At 51.1% G+C, this 16,878-nt stretch overlaps 1 protein-coding gene across 1 annotated transcript in view; it reads left to right on the plus strand.

Annotated features, from left to right (window-relative positions):
- Nucleotides 1–280: 280 nt before the first annotated feature.
- HDX (highly divergent homeobox) overlaps nucleotides 281–16,878 on the plus strand; it is a 60,916-nt gene continuing 44,318 nt past the window's right edge. Inside the window, exons 1-5 of the mRNA XM_069746118.1 lie at nucleotides 281–535; nucleotides 1,191–1,300; nucleotides 4,718–4,864; nucleotides 7,266–8,372; nucleotides 9,634–9,687. Coding sequence (XP_069602219.1) covers nucleotides 1,232–1,300; nucleotides 4,718–4,864; nucleotides 7,266–8,372; nucleotides 9,634–9,687 — 1,377 coding nt within the window. The 5' untranslated portion in view covers nucleotides 281–535; nucleotides 1,191–1,231. The remainder of the gene's footprint in view (nucleotides 536–1,190; nucleotides 1,301–4,717; nucleotides 4,865–7,265; nucleotides 8,373–9,633; nucleotides 9,688–16,878) is intronic.

The raw sequence follows: 16,878 nt of genomic DNA on the forward strand, positions 1-16,878 counted from the left end.
ATGTCACTACAGGCTGTATATAGTATATATCCAGTAGTGATGTCACTACAGGCCGTATATACGGTATATAGAGGTTCGGTCTCAGGACAGTACACAGCTGAGTCCTAGAGTTGTATAATGTCCCTTGTACGCAGCACTCGGGGGTCCCAGTGAGATATAAGTGTATAATCCCCCCATCTGGCGCCCCCAGCCCCTGTATCCCCCCAGTGGTGACGTCACTGCAGGCCCCCTGGCAGTGTATCCTCGGCCGTGTATCTCCCCAGCAGTGACGTCACAGCCCGCCGCAGACACGTTCGCCCCCTCCTCGCAGGGCCGGGCTCTGGGGGTCTCCGGGGCAGGGTCGCCGTGCGGCGCTCATTATTCACAGATCACCATCCCCCCCATGTCAGCCCCTGATCTCGGCCTCCCATTGGCCGCTGTCTGCCGTGACGTCACAATCATGATGAGAATTGATGATCGGACGTGCTGATTTCATTGTCTGGAGCCGGAGCAGCGCGGACCCGGCCCGGCCTGGGGATCCCGGCGGCGGGGGGAGGTAGGTGGAGGCCGCGGAGCCCCGGGAGGTGAGCGGGGACCGCAGGCCGGAGCGGGGACCGTGGGGGCAGCGGACGCGCGGACCTGGGGAACTTCTGCGGTCGCGCACGCCCCCTCCTCCACATTGTATACCGGCAGAGCTTGGTGCACGGGGTTTCTGTAGCCCCTGCGCTGCCGTTTGCACGTCCTGCGGCTGTCCAGTAGCGCAGGGGTTAATAAGAATTCATCCGCCCCCCCCTCCCCGGCCTTAGTGTGGGGGGAGCGGCGTCCTGCCTCCCCTCCCCCTGCCAGCGCATGCGCACAGCGCGCCTCCTCTCCAGCGCTGCACCTGTCTCCGGCCGCTCTGATACAAAGTATCCGGAGCACGTGACCCGCCGCTGATACAATGTATCCAGTCACAGGGGCTGCGCACGTCATTACCGGGGGGAGGGGGTGGGACGGATGTGACGTCACGGTTCGGCTATTTACATATCTACATGGGTGACGTCATGTACACGGTACTTTGTGTAGACCAGTGACGTCATGAATATAAAAACCTGCACATACTGCAGTGACGTCACACATATATATGAATAGTGGCTCCTTCTTTCTTTTCCTTCTCTCCTTCCACATCTATCACTTTATTAACTGACGTTTTTTTTGTTCTTCTTCATCAGTGCGGCAGAAATTCCCAGAGGAGACCTGAGCGGAGCGTAGGATGGAGGGAGCTGTGGCCCCGAACGTTGGGGAAGTCACCTCCACCGGCTCTCAGGGGTATCAGCCCGAGGTGGGACCCCGCAGTGTGATTGGATGGGCTCAGACTGGGGGTCCTCCGGGGTCACTAGCGCCACGGAAGCGCTGGCTCATGTCTGCATTCATCACAGCCGCCGCCACCGCCATGTCACCGCACCTGCCCACCGCTCGCTTCCATCTTTCTCCACCCTCCTATGGCTCTATGAAGCCAGAGCTGTCAATCAAAGAGGGGGATAAAGGGAAAGTCAGCAGGGGGAGGTGCACAGAAGTGATCGGCCACCATGATGCATCCTCAGATCAGAGCTGTCAATCAAAGAGGGGGATAAAGGGAAAGTCAGCAGGGGGAGGTGCACAGAAGTGATCGGCCACCATGATGCATCGTCAGATCAGAGCTGTCAATCAAAGAGGGGGATAAAGGAAAAGTCAGCAGGGGGGAGGTGCACAGAAGTGATCGGCCGCCATGATGCATCGTCAGATCAGAGCTGTCAATCAAAGAGGGGGATAAAGGGAAAAGCCAGCAGGGGGAGGTGCACAGAAGTGATCGGCCGCCATGATGCATCGTCAGATCAGAGCTGTCTATCAAAGAGGGGGATAAAGGGAAAAGTCAGCAGGGGGGAGGTGCACAGAAGTGATCGGCCGCCATGATGCATCGTCAGATCAGAGCTGTCAATCAAAGAGGGGGATAAAGGAAAAGTCAGCAGGGGGGAGGTGCACAGAAGTGATCGGCCGCCATGATGCATCGTCAGATCAGAGCTGTCAATCAAAGAGGGGGATAAAGGGAAAAGCCAGCAGGGGGAGGTGCACAGAAGTGATCGGCCGCCATGATGCATCGTCAGATCAGAGCTGTCAATCAAAGAGGGGGATAAAGGGAAAAGTCAGCAGGGGGGAGGTGCACAGTAGTGATCGGCCGCCATGATGCATCATCAGATCAGAGCTGTCAATCAAAGAGGGGGATAAAGGGAAAGTCAGCAGGGGGAGGTGCACAGGAGTGATCGGCCGCCATGATGCATCATCAGATCAGAGCTGTCAATCAAAGGGGGATAAAGGGAAAGCCAGCAGGGGGAGGTGCACAGAAGTGATTGGCCGCCATGATGCATCGTCAGATCAGAGCTGTCAATCAAAGAGGGGGATAAAGGGAAAAGTCAGCAGGGGGAGGTGCACAGAAGTGATTGGCCGCCATGATGCATCCTCAGATCAGAGCTGTCAATCAAAGAGGGGGATAAAGGGAAAAGTCAGCAGGGGGGAGGTGTACAGAAGTGATCGGCCGCCATGATGCATCGTCAGATCAGAGCTGTCAATCAAAGAGGGAGATAAAGGGAAAGTCAGCAGGGGGAGGTGTACAGAAGTGTTCGGCCGCCATGATGCATCCTCAGATCAGAGCTGTCAATCAAAGAGGGGGATAAAGGGAAAGTCAGCAGGGGGAGGTGTACAGAAGTGATCAGCCGCCATGATGCATCCTCAGATCAGAGCTGTCAATCAAAGAGGGGGATAAAGGGAAAGTCAGCAGGGGGAGGTGTACAGAAGTGATCGGCCGCCATGATGCATCCTCAGATCAGAGCTGTCAATCAAAGAGGGGATAAAGGGAAAGTCAGCAGGGGGAGGTGTACAGAAGTGATCGGCCGCCATGATGCATCCTCAGATCAGAGCTGTCAATCAATGGGGGATAAAGGGAAAGTCAGCAGGGGGAGGTGCACAGAAGTGATTGGCCGCCATGATGCATCCTCAGATCAGAGCTGTCAATCAAAGAGGGGGATAAAGGGAAAAGTCAGCAGGGGGGAGGTGCACAGAAGTGATCGGCCGCCATGATGCATCATCGGATCAGAGCTGTCAATCAAAGAGGGGGATAAAGGGAAAGGCCAGCAGGGGGAGGTGTACAGAAGTGATCGGCCGCCATGATGCATCATCAGATCAGAGCTGTCAATCAAAGAGGGGGATAAAGGGAAAGTCAGCAGAGGGAGGTGTACAGAAGTGATCGGCCGCCATGATGCATCATCAGATCAGAGCTGTCAATCAAAGAGGGGGATAAAGGGAAAGCCCGCAGGGGGGAGGTGCACAGAAGTGATCGGCTGCCATGATGCATCGTCAGATCAGTCTGTGCTGAGAGTCCCCTCAATGGCCGACTTATCCGCAAAACAGATAGGACAAGATCGGAAACTGATGGTGCATGTGTGAGAAGGAGACAGAGCGCACAGACGAGTGATACGCGTGTGTGAATGGAGCCTTACACTGTATAAACTGTTTGTTTTTTTTTTTTTTACAATTGTTGCAGCCAGCGCTTCTCATTCTCATTTCTGAACCATAATGAACGTTTGTCATTCGGGCATCGGGCGAAAATGAACAATCGATTTCAGTGGTTCATTTTCGTTAATGTTTGGGCTACATTAGAACTTTTACTGTATTTAAAAAGAAAAAAAAGTCATTTTTTTTGCAGACGTTGTTAAATATGTTACAGAAGCCGATGGGAAAATGTCTTGAAAAACAAAATCCTCCATTTTGCTGAATTTACCATGGATGTATTTTCCAGTATTGTTTTTTTTTTATTTGCACACATGTTTACTGCAGTCACCAAAACACAACGATCTGTGCCTCCGGAAACTGCCGGCGTTATTGATTAGATACTTTGTTGCATTTTAGATGGACATGACTCTTTTGTCTGCACATTGGGGTCCGGGGCATTTTATCTTTCCATTGTCCCATAGGCTTCTTCTCTACACAACTTGTAAAGAACATATGTGTAAAAATCCCTTCCCCCCCCTCCTGGGGAAAAAAATCAGATAACATCTAGGTGAGGGTGCAGAGCAGAGTTCTATAGAGCTTGTTAACATTAAGCTTATGTTCATGCTTTGCTGTCGTGTCCTTTTATTGACACAAATTATTTGGCAAAAAATCGCAGCATTTTGGTGCAACTTTGGTCTATTTGTGGCCGTGTGACATATGACCGGATCGCAGCGGCCCCGTTAGGGCTTCTCATCTTCGGCAGTGTCCGTCTCTTTGAGGTGCGCAACATAAATGTGATGGACTGGGTTTTTGTTCCTCAGCAAAGCAGATATAAAAAATGAGGTTATACGGCGCAGAAAGTGACTCCATCTGCTTCTCTAAAGTCAATGGCCTCATTGGCAGATCCACCCAAATCCCATTTTTCATGTCGTCAGATAGAAGCCCTGAAGGAGCCACCGACGTGGCTAAAATGCAATGTGAATCTGGCCCAAGGAACACTGCCACAGCTGCCCATGGTTGTGTCTGACACTGCATTATTGAAGTGCACGGCGATGAGCTGCAATTCCACATATAACCTATGCACCAGCGTGGCGCTATTTTTGCTATGTTTTTCTAGTTCTGTCCAACTTTTTAGAATTATTGGACTTTACTGTGTGACGTTCAGCTGCCGGTTTGGGGGGGATTTTCCGCTGCAGATTTGCTGGTCCATTAGTTTCCTGTATTCCTGTTACAGATGAACCTGCGCTCCGTGTTCAGTGCGGAGCAGCAGAGGACACTGCAGCGATATTATGAAAAGGGTATGACGAACCAGAGCAAAAGCTGCTTCCAGCTGATATTACAGTGTGCACAGGAGACAAAGCTGGACTTCAGTGTGGTCAGGGTAAGTGGCTGGATATTTGTATCCGGTAGATACAAATATAAGCTCTTTGTTTGCTGTCAATGAATGGAAATATTTGTATATATCCTGACCTAATACTTTTCATAGCTGAGGGTTTGTTACAATTGTATCCATTGTAGACCATCCTTTGTGAGGGGAAACCTTTTCTGACCTGATGGTGTGTTACTATGTATCTGTGCAGAACAGTGTAATGTAAATACTGGTGCAACTGTAACAAATCCTCTGCAGCTGAATATTGGAACATATTGACATTGGTTGTCCCCTATATCTATAGGGTCTGTTCCCCGCCCTTAGCTCCTACGCTTTCCTGGGCTGTACATTTGTTAGTGGTATCCCGGAGCCAGGACTGACTCTCTCCACCTCCTATTTATGGCCAGGGAGGATGTTGTGCCGTTACGTCGCTCTGAAACTTTCTGCTGACATTTGGCACCAATGTAATAGAACTGGATTCTGCATATTGTCATTTCTTTGGTTTATTTCTTGTGTATAAATGTGACATTATTATAAGTTAATATTGTGACCAATTATTTATTTAAGCTTTCAGTTCAGACTCTGTGTAAATAGAAATCAGCCTACAATATACTGCACAGCAGTACGGCTTCAGAGCTGTAATATCCCAGCATTCCTCACGTCAACATTAAGGCATGGAGCATGCAGAAAATATTTGCACTTTAGCAAATGTCTGTTACTTCTACATTAGATAAATGTACAAACTGTCAACTTTACATTACACAAGCTCAAGAAATCTTATAGAAGAGTGCATGGTTGTAAACATACTGACTGTTTACAATACAACCAGCAGAGCAGTGAGTGCAGCTCTGGGGTATAATACAGGATAAGTAATGTATGTACACAGTGACTGCACCAGCAGAATAGTGAGTGCAGCTCTGGAGTATAATACAGGATGTAACTCAGGATCAGTAATGTAATGTATGTACACAGTGACTGCACCAGTAGAATAGTGAGCGCAGCTCTGGGGTATAATACAGGAGGTAACTCAGGATCAGTAATGTAATGTAATGTATGTACACAGTGACTGCACCAGCAGAATAGTGAGCGCAGCTCTGGGGTATAATACAGGAGGTAACTCAGGATCAGTAATGTATGTACACAGTGACTGCACCAGTAGAATAGTGAGTGCAGCTCTGAAGTATAATACAGGCTGTAACTCAGGATCAGTAATGTATGTACACAGGGACTGCACCAGCAGAATAGTGAGTGCAGCTCTGGAGTATAATACAGGATGTAACTCAGGATCAGTAATGTAATGTATGTACACAGTGACTGCACCAGCAGAATAGTGAGTGCAGCTCTGGAGTATAATACAGGATGTAACTCAGGATCAGTAATGTATGTACACAGTGACTGCACCAGTAGAATAGTGAGTGCAGCTCTGGAGTATAATACAGGATGTAACTCAGGATCAGTAATGTATGTACACAGTGACTGCACCAGCAGAATAGTGAGTGCAGCTCTGGAGTATAATACAGGAGGTAACTCAGGATCAGTAATGTATGTACACAGTGACTGCACCAGTAGAATAGTGAGTGCAGCTCTGGAGTATAATACAGGCTGTAACTCAGGATCAGCATTGTAATGTATGTACACAGGGACTGCACCAGCAGAATAGTGAGTGCAGCTCTGGAGTATAATACAGGATGTAACTCAGGATCAGTAATGTATGTACACAGTGACTGCACCAGCAGAATAGTGAGTGCAGCTCTGGAGTATAATACAGGAGGTAACTCAGGATCAGTAATGTATGTACACAGTGACTGCACCAGCAGAATAGAGAGTGCAGCTCTGGAGTATAATACAGGATGTAACTCAGGATCAATAATGTATGTACACAGTGACTGCACCAGCAGAATAGTGAGTGCAGCTCTGGAGTATAATACAAGATGTAACTCAGGATCAGTAATGTAATGTATGTACACAGTGACTGCACCAGCAGAATAGTGAGTGCAGCTCTGAAGTATAATACAGGCTGTAACTCAGGATCAGTAATGTAATGTATGTACACAGGGACTGCACCAGCAGAATAGTGAGTGCAGCTCTGGAGTATAATACAGGATGTAACTCAGGATCAGTAATGTAATGTATGTACACAGTGACTGCACCAGCAGAATAGTGAGTGCAGCTCTGGGGTATAATACAGGATATAACTCAGGATCAGTAATGTAATGTATGTACACAGTGACTGCACCAGCAGAATAGTGAGTGCAGCTCTTGGGTATAATACAGGATGTAACTCAGGATCAGTAATGTATTTGCATATTTCCACAGCGCACTGCGGCGCCATCACTAATGTTTCCATAGTTTGGTGACTATTTTGTATCTCTCTTGTGTTATCACATAACCGTCCCATTTCCTTTATTTCCAGACCTGGGTGGGTAACAAGCGGAGGAAGCTGAGCAGTAAGAATTACGTGGAGACTGGAGGACAGTTACAGGGCTCCGTGTCTAATTCACCATCACATCCCCAAGAGGCAACTGTGAGAACTGTACCAAACATCCCCCGTAGTCTGCCGCCCCCCAGGACTTCCTCTGGAGGGGACCTCATGATGACTTGTGTGTACAGTCCAAATAGCTCTTCTAGAGCAGGGACCACCGCTCAGACCACCAGCCCTAAGCCTGATCTCAAGAAGCCCACCCTGCAGAGGGCGCCAGTGAGGACTGAGGCGGAGTATCACAAGCTGCAGGCTCCGTTGCAGCGACCGACTCCTGTGGTCAAAGCCCTAATGCAGCCGACTGCAGAAAAGACTGTGATGTTGCCTCGTCCACAAAATGTGGCAAATCCAACCAACTCCATGTATTCTGCCAAGAGAAACTTTGGGGGCTCTAGTCAGATGATCGAGAGAATTGCCCCTCAAAAGACAATGACTTGGTCAGTTAAAAATGTAGCAGAGGCTCGTGGGGGGCAGCGCTTGCACAAGCCCGAGCAGCCAAATGTGAGCCCCATCCCTCACTTGTCCACCGGGCAGCGGCCCAGGGACTCGGCCTGTGGTCTGAGTAACCTGGAGATCCGGGAAGTGTTTTCCTTAGCGCCTGGCGAGCATTCCTCCAGAACGCTGAGTGCAGGACTAGAGGAGAGACCACGTCCGCCAGAGAGTAACTGCTTCTCCATAGCTATGGAGACAGGTGACGTCAATGACGAATACGCCCGCGAGGAAGAACTGGCGTCCATGGGGGCTCAGAACCAACTCTGCTCAAGGTTCAGGGAAAGCAACAGTTCACCGCGCGAAAAGTCAGCGCTGTCGCCGGTCCCTGTACGGACAGGATGTGCCAAAATCCACCAACCCAACACGAGAGAGCCAGCCGAGAATACAATGTATCACAGCAGTGACTACTACATGCCCCCGAATACCTCAGCACACAACACAAGCAGCACACAATACCCCGGGCACAACGCCGCGCGGAGCAGCCTGCACCGACACTACAGCATAGCCGCTCAGCCCGGAGGGATGATGCCCACCCCAAACAACTACCAGGTAAAGGGCCTGGAGCCAGAACGCAATGGGACTGACGGTATGCTGCCATGGGCGCGGTGCAGACCCTTTTGAGGTGGTGACGAGGGTTTTAGTTTGGTCTTCAGTTTTTGATTATTTAAAAAAAAAAAAAAATCCACAGCAGCACAGAGTATTAAAGGAGAATATTGTGCTGACGTCAGTGAGTGTTTATATAACTCTCTGTGACCTGAGTACAAACCTCTCCTGAAATACTCTGTGCTGCCTGCTATGGACTCTTCCTACCGTTATGTAACCCTGTCTGGTGACTCCTATAAGACCTGCACATTCCTCTGCTGAAATACTCTGTGCTGCCTGCTATGGACTCTTCCTACCGTTATGTAACCCTGTCTGGTGACTCCTATAAGACCTGCACATTCCTCTGCTGAAATACTCTGTGCTGCCTGCTATGGACTCTTCCTACCGTTATGTAACCCTGTCTGGTGACTCCTATAGGACCTGCACATTCCTCTGCTGAAATACTTTGTGCTGCAGGGATCCACCTCTATCCATTATGTAACTCTATGACCTTTCATAAGATCAGTACTCTCCCGCTGAAATACTTTGTGCTGCCTGCTGGGGACTCTTCCTTCCACTATGTAACACTCTGGTGACTCCTATAAGACCTGCACATTCCCCTGCTGAAATACTCTGCGCTGCAGGGAGACCCAGCTTCTTTCACCATGTAACTTTGAGTCTACAACTTCCCAAAGGATCATGTACCCTCATTCCTGAAATTCTCTGTGCTGCTGTGGACCCCGCTCTGTCCGTAATGTAACTTTCAATCTCTGCTCTCAGACCACCGTACTCCTGCAGCTTTCTGCCCGCAGCTCCGAGTCCTGCATGCTGTACAGAGTATTTCAGGAGAGGGGTGCACTGGTCTTGTGGTGGACATGACATGATGTAAGAGGTGGAAAGAAAAGTGAGTGGTCGCCAGTTACATAGTGCAAGGAGCAGGGTTCCTCAGCAGCACAGAGTATGTCCGGAAATAAATGCTAATCCTGTGTGGGGTCACAGACCAGCTGGTTATACAGCGGCACTATGGGGTCTGCAGCAGCACAGAGTATTTCCAGAGATGAGTTAGCTGACCCCGTGGGAGGTCATAGACTGAGAGCTGCACACTGACATGAGGAAGGTCATCACAGCAGCACAGAGTATTTTAGGAGAGGAATATTGGACTTCTGATTGTCCTGTATGTAGCGTCGTCCATGTCTGGAGGTTGTAACTTGCCTCTTTCTCCCCGCAGATATCAGGAAACCTCACCGTGCCTTGGATTACAGAGTGCTCGCGGAAAAGAACAGTGAGTGAGTTTATCTCAGAGATTTCCCCAAATAATGAACAGATCACAGCCGCGTGCTAATAAGAGACGTAGCGACCCTGGAGGAAGCAGGAAAGCCGAGATGTAGGGGGAAAGTCACACCGCATATGGGTCTGCTCTGCAGGCAGCATGCTATTCTTAGGAGTCCAGTGGGCGGTCCTAATACATGATTGACAGCCTTCTGTATGTGACTGCAAGGAGATGGCTGCCAATCACTGATGAGGACCGCCCACTGGACTCCTAAGCTCAGCATAAACATTTATTCACATAAAATACACATTATACAAAAGCTTTCGCTAAATGTTCATTGCTACAGGTTTCTTTTAAGAACTGAAGGTTTGTGTCGACTGTAATCAGCTGAATGCGACGTATCTGGGCTGCTGTGTACTGGAGTTTTGTGCCCTCTCCCTGGTCTGTGTGGCTGGGTGTCTAGGTACTATCCCTGTTCTCTGTGGCCCGGTGTCTGGGTACTATCCCTGGTCTCTGTGTCTCGTCTCTATTCTGGTCTCTGTGTCTTTGCCTTCTCCCTGGTCTCAGTGGCCCGGTGTCTGGGCCCTCTCCCTGGTCTCTGTGGCCCGGTGTCAGGGTGCTATCTCTGTTCTCTGTGGCCCGGTGTCTAGGCCCTATCCCTGGTCTCTGTGGCCTGGTGTCTGGGTCCTATCCCTGGTCTCTGTGGCCCGGTGTCAGGGTCCTATCCCTGGTCTCTGTGGCCCGGTGTCAGGGTCCTATCCCTGGTCTCTGTGGCCCGGTGTCTGGGTGCTATCCCTGGTCTCTGTGGCCTGGTGTCTGGGTCCTATCCCTGGTCTCTGTGGCCCGGTGTCAGGGTCCTATCCCTGGTCTCTGTGGCCCGGTGTCTGGGTCCTATCCCTGGTCTCTGTGGCTCGGTGTCAGGGTCCTATCCCTGGTCTCTGTGGCCCGGTGTCAGGGTCCTATCCCTGGTCTCTGTGGCTCGGTGTCAGGGTCCTATCCCTGGTCTCTGTGGCCCGGTGTCTGGGTCCTATCCCTGGTCTCTGTGGCCCGGTGTCTGGGTCCTATCCCTGGTCTCTGTGGCCCGGTGTCAGGGTCCTATCCCTGGTCTCTGTGGCTCGGTGTCTGGGCCCTATCCCTGGTCTCTGTGGCCTGGTGTCTGGGTCCTATCCCTGCTCTCTGTGGCTGGGCCCTATCCCTGGTCTCTGTGGCCCGGTGTCTGGGTCCTATCCCTGCTCTCTGTGGCTGGGCCCTATCCCTAGTGTCTGTGGCCCGGTGTCAGGGTCCTATCCCTGCTCTCTGTGTCTGGGCCCTATCCCTGGTCTCTGTGTCCCGGTGTCTGGGCCCTAACCCTGCTCTCTGTGTCTGGGTCCTCTCCCTGGTCTCTGTGGCCCGGTGTCTGGGCCCTATCTCTGCTCTCTGTGTCTGGGCCTTATTCCTCGGTCTCTGAGCCCTCTCCCTGGTCTCTGTGGCTCGGTGTCTGGATCCTATCCCTTGTCTCTGTGGCCTGGTGTCTGGGTCCTATCCCTGTTCTCTGTGGCCCGGTGTCAGGGTCCTATCCCTGATCTCTGTGAACCTGTGTCTGGATCCTATCCCTGGTCTCTGTGGCCTGGTGTCTGGGTCCTATCCCTGGTCTCTGTGGCCCGGTGTCTGGGCCCTATCCCTGCTCTCAGTGTCTGGGCCCTATCCCTGGTCTCTGTAGCCCGGGGTCTGGGCCCTCTCCCTGGTCTCTGTGTCCCGGTGTCAGGGTCCTATCCCTGATCTCTGTGTCCCGGTGTCAGGGTCCTATCCCTGATCTCTGTGTCCCGGTGTCAGGGTCCTATCACTGATCTCTGTGGCCCGGTGTCAGGGTCCTATCCCTGATCTCTGTGAACCTGTGTCAGGGTCCTATCCCTGGTCTCTGTGGCCCGGTGTCAGGGCCCTATCCCTGGTCTCTGTGACCCGGTTTCTGGGTCCTATCCCTGGTATCTGTGTCTGGGCCCTATCCCTGTTCTCTGTGGCTCGGTGTCTGGGCCCTATCCCTTCTCTCTGTGTCTGGGCCCTCTCCCTGGTCTCTGTGGCCCGGTGTCTGGGCCCTCTCCCTGGTCTCTGTGGCCCGGTGTCTGGGCCCTATCCCTGCTCTCTGTGTCTGGGCCTTATCCCTGGTCTCTGTGGCTCGATGTCTGGGTCCTATCCCTTGTCTCTGTGGCTCGGTGTCAGGGTCCTATCCCTGATCTCTGTGGCTCGGTGTCAGGGTCCTATCCCTGATCTCTGTGGCCCGGTGTCAGGGTCCTATCCCTGGTCTCTGTGGCCCGGTGTCAGGGTCCTATCCCTGATCTCTGTGGCCCGGTGTCAGGGTCCTATCCCTGGTCTCTGTGGCCCGGTGTCTGGGTCCTATCCCTGGTCTCTGTGGCCCGGTGTCAGGGTCCTATCCCTGGTCTCAGTGTCTGGGCCCTCTCCCTGGTCTCTGTGGCCCGGTGTCTGGGCCCTCTCCCTGGTCTCAGTGTCTTGGTCCTATCCCTGGTCTCTGTGGCCCGGTGTCTGGGCCCTCTCCCTGGTGTCTGTGGCCCGGTGTCTTGGTCCTATCCCTGGTCTCTGTGTCTGGGCCCTCTCCCTGGTCTCTGTGGCCCGGTGTCAGGGTCCTATCCCTGGTCTCTGTGGCCCGGTGTCTGGGTCCTATCCCTGGTCTCTGTGGCCCGGTGTCTGGGCCCTCTCCCTGGTCTCTGTGGCCCGGTGTCAGGGTCCTATCCCTTGTCTCTGTGGCTCGGTGTCAGGGTCCTATCCCTGATCTCTGTGGCTCGGTGCCAAAAAGGAAACAGAGAAGCACATTGCTAAGGAGAGTAAAACTAATCCCAAACTGTTCTTCAACTATATCAATAGTAAAAGAATAAAAACTGAAAATGTAGGCCCCTTAAAAAATAGTGAGGAAAGAATGGTTGTAGATGACGAGGAAAAAGCTAACATATTAAACACCTTCTTCTCCACGGTATTCACGGTGGAAAATGAAATGCTAGGTGAAATCCCAAGAAACAATGAAAACCCAATATTAAGGGTCACCAATCTAACCCAAGAAGAGGTGCGAAACCGGCTAAATAAGATTAAAATAGATAAATCTCCGGGTCCGGATGGCATACACCCACGAGTACTAAGAGAACTAAGTAATGTAATAGATAAACCATTATTTCTTATTTTTAGTGACTCTATAGCGACAGGGTCTGTTCCGCAGGATTGGCGCATAGCAAATGTGGTGCCAATGTTCAAAAAGGGCTCTAAAAGTGAACCTGGAAATTATAGGCCAGTAAGTCCAACCTCTATTGTTGGTAAAATATTTGAAGGGTTTCTGAGGGATGTTATTCTGGATTATCTCAATGAGAATAACTGTTTAACTCCATATCAGCATGGGTTTATGAGAAATCGCTCCTGTCAAACCAATCTAATCAGTTTTTATGAAGAGGTAAGCTATAGGCTGGACCACGGTGAGTCATTGGACGTGGTATATCTCGATTTTTCCAAAGCGTTTGATACCGTGCCGCACAAGAGGTTGGTACACAAAATGAGAATGCTTGGTCTGGGGGAAAATGTGTGTAAATGGGTTAGTAACTGGCTTAGTGATAGAAAGCAGAGGGTGGTTATAAATGGTATAGTCTCTAACTGGGTTGCTGTGACCAGTGGGGTACCGCAGGGGTCAGTATTGGGACCTGTTCTCTTCAACATATTCATTAATGATCTGGTAGAAGGTTTACACAGTAAAATATCGATATTTGCAGATGATACAAAACTATGTAAAGCAGTTAATACAAGAGAAGATAGTATTCTGCTACAGATGGATCTGAATAAGTTGGAAACTTGGGCTGAAAGGTGGCAGATGAGGTTTAACAATGATAAATGTAAGGTTATACACATGGGAAGAGGGAATCAATATCACCATTACACACTGAACGGGAAACCACTGGGTAAATCTGACAGGGAGAAGGACTTGGGGATCCTAGTTAATGATAAACTTACCTGGAGCAGCCAGTGCCAGGCAGCAGCTGCCAAGGCAAACAGGATCATGGGGTGCATTAAAAGAGGTCTGGATACACATGATGAGAGCATTATACTGCCTCTGTACAAATCCCTAGTTAGACCGCACATGGAGTACTGTGTCCAGTTTTGGGCACCGGTGCTCAGGAAGGATATAATGGAACTAGAGAGAGTACAAAGGAGGGCAACAAAATTAATAAAGGGGATGGGAGAACTACAATACCCAGATAGATTAGCGAAATTAGGATTATTTAGTCTAGAAAAAAGACGACTGAGGGGCGATCTAATAACCATGTATAAGTATATAAGGGGACAATACAAATATCTCGCTGAGGATCTGTTTATACCAAGGAAGGTGACGGGCACAAGGGGGCATTCTTTGCGTCTGGAGGAGAGAAGGTTTTTCCACCAACATAGAAGAGGATTCTTTACTGTTAGGGCAGTGAGAATCTGGAATTGCTTGCCTGAGGAGGTGGTGATGGCGAACTCAGTCGAGGGGTTCAAGAGAGGCCTGGATGTCTTCCTGGAGCAGAACAATATTGTATCATACAATTATTAGGTTCTGTAGAAGGACGTAGATCTGGGTATTTATTATGATGGAATATAGGCTGAACTGGATGGACAAATGTCTTTTTTCGGCCTTACTAACTATGTTACTATGTTACTATGTTCTCTGTGGCTCGGTGTCTGGGTCCTATCCCTTGTCTCTGTGGCTCGGTGTCTGGGTCCTATCCCTTGTCTCTGTGGCTCGGTGTCTGGGCCCTCTCCCTGGTCTCTGTGTCTGGGTCCTATCCCTGGTCTCTGTGGCCCGGTGTCTGGGCCCTCTCCCTGGTGTCTGTGGCCCGGTGTCAGGGTCCTATCCCTGGTCTCTGTGGCTCGGTGTCTGGGTCCTATCCCTGGTCTCTGTGTCTGGGCCCTCTCCCTGGTCTCTGTGGCCCGGTGTCGGGGTCCTATCCCTGGTCTCTGTGGCCCGGTGTCTGGGTCCTATCTGTGGCCCGGTGTCAGGGTCCTATCCCTGTTCTCTGTGGCTCGGTGTCTGGGTCCTATCCCTTGTCTCTGTGGCTCGGTGTCTGGGTCCTATCCCTGGTCTCTGTGGCTTGGTGTCTGGGTCCTATCCCTGGTCTCTGTGGCTCGGTGTCTGGGCCCTATCCCTGGTCTCTGTGGCTCGGTGTCTGGGTCCTATCCCTGGTCTCTGTGGCTCGGTGTCTGGGTCCTATCCCTGGTCTCTGTGGCTCGGGGTCTGGGTCCTATCCCTGGTCTCTGTGGCTCGGGTTCTGGGTCCTATCCCTGGTCTCTGTGGCTCGGTGTCTGGATCCTATCCCTGGTCTCTGTGGCTCGGTGTCTGGGTCCTATCCCTGGTCTCTGTGGCTCGGTGTCTGGGTCCTATCCCCGGTCTCTGTGGCTCGGTGTCTGGGTCCTATCCCTGGTCTCTGTGGCCCGGTGTCAGGGTCCTATCCCTGTTCTCTGTGGCCCGGTGTCAGGGTGCTATCCCTGGGCTCGGTGGCTGGGTCCTATCCCTGGTCTCTGTGGCCCGGTGTCAGGGTCCTATCCCTGTTCTGTGTGACCCGGTGTCTGGGCCCTCTCCCAGGTCTCTGTGGCCCTTTGTTTGGGCCCTATCCCTGGTCTCCAGGATGCCGATACAGTTGTAAGTGCGATGCTTGGCGCTCCTACCCTGCGTCGCGTGTGTGCGGCGTCCGAGTATCTCCGCCTCCTGGCCGCTCAGCAGGACTATGGAAATCAGATGTGCGACTTCTGCCATTCCTGTATCAGAGGCGCAAAAAGTGTCTTCCTAGAAGTAGTGGCTGCCTGTGGACTTGCCCACGTCTGCTGCGTTTGTCCCCTACATTGTCAGACACATGACCAATATTTGCATCAGAGCTCAGGAAATGTGTGGAGGGGAATATTGGATTTATAGTTAGTTACAATAACAATTTTACAGCAGAAGGAACCGCGCGGATACGAAATCTGTGCCAGAATCTCCCCGTAGTGTGAATAATAACCTGGAAATGAGCTGGCGAAACGTGGCAAAATGGGGCCATATTGTATTAGTGGCGGCAGCTTTATCCTGGAGCCGTGCACCCCTGTGTTACACATGGCACATATTAGATGGGGGTCCGATGCTCTACACCAGGAACACGGCGAACGCGCGCCCTTCACTACTGCACACGACGTAGCTGTGGCGGAAAGTGCGCCAAGATAGAAATGAGGAGCGGTGCTATGGGGCAGCACGGTGGCGAAGTGGTTAGCACAGCATCCTTGCAGCGCTGGGGTCCTGGGTTCAAACCCCGCCAAGGACAACATCTGCAAAGAGTTTGTATGTTCTCTCCGTGTTTGTGTGGGTTTCCTCTGGGTTCTCCGGCTTCCTCCCACACTCCAAAGACATACTGATAGGGAATTTAGATTGTGAGCCCCAACGGGGACAGTGATAATGTGTGCAAAACTGTAAAGCGCTGCGGAATATGTTAGCGCTATATAAAAATAAAGATTATTATTATTTAAGAGAAGGAAAGATGTATTTTATGCAGCGAATATTCTGCATGCTGTAGACGCAGATTCCGTCGGTGCAAGTTTCCGGGGTCGATTTCTCCAGGTGTTTTGTGCTGGAGCGAAATGCAATGGTAGACGCGGGCGCGCTGTGCCCAGGAAGCCGCCTGACTTAATTTCTGCCTTTCAAGTGCCGCTGATCCGTGTAAATAACTGAGGAGAAGGGAAAATACTGCGACAGGAGGCAAAACATTGATTAGGCAGATTAGTCTCAGGTTGTAGACGAGCTCGCACTTTCCACTGTGCCGCCGCTCGCTCCTCCACTACATAAGAACGCGTCCCGCTGCTCCGGCGTATTATCCAGGAACAATCAGCCGCTGATCTCTTATTTCCCTGCCAGACGTTCTGCTGAGTGTGGGATGAGCGAGGAAATCCAGCAGAAACGCCGAAAGTCAGGGAACGCAGCGACGCATCTATTGTCCGAGCTCACGTGAACGGAGATGATGCGGGTCAGCGAGAAGCCTTCATCGTGCGATGGCGCTTTGTGTTTTACTCCTTCACATCTTTCAAGATGGAGACATTGTTGCTTTTACATTCAGATGCTGACCAATCTGCTCAGGTTGATTACTACTGACAGCTGGGGATTTGCTACAATGTAACATAAGTAAAATACACCAGACTGCTCAGCACAGAGAGGATTGCGTACGCTGGATACATAAT

The sequence above is a fragment of the Ranitomeya imitator genome, chromosome 2, assembly GCF_032444005.1.
Source record: "Ranitomeya imitator isolate aRanImi1 chromosome 2, aRanImi1.pri, whole genome shotgun sequence".
Classification (NCBI taxonomy): domain Eukaryota; kingdom Metazoa; phylum Chordata; class Amphibia; order Anura; family Dendrobatidae; genus Ranitomeya; species Ranitomeya imitator.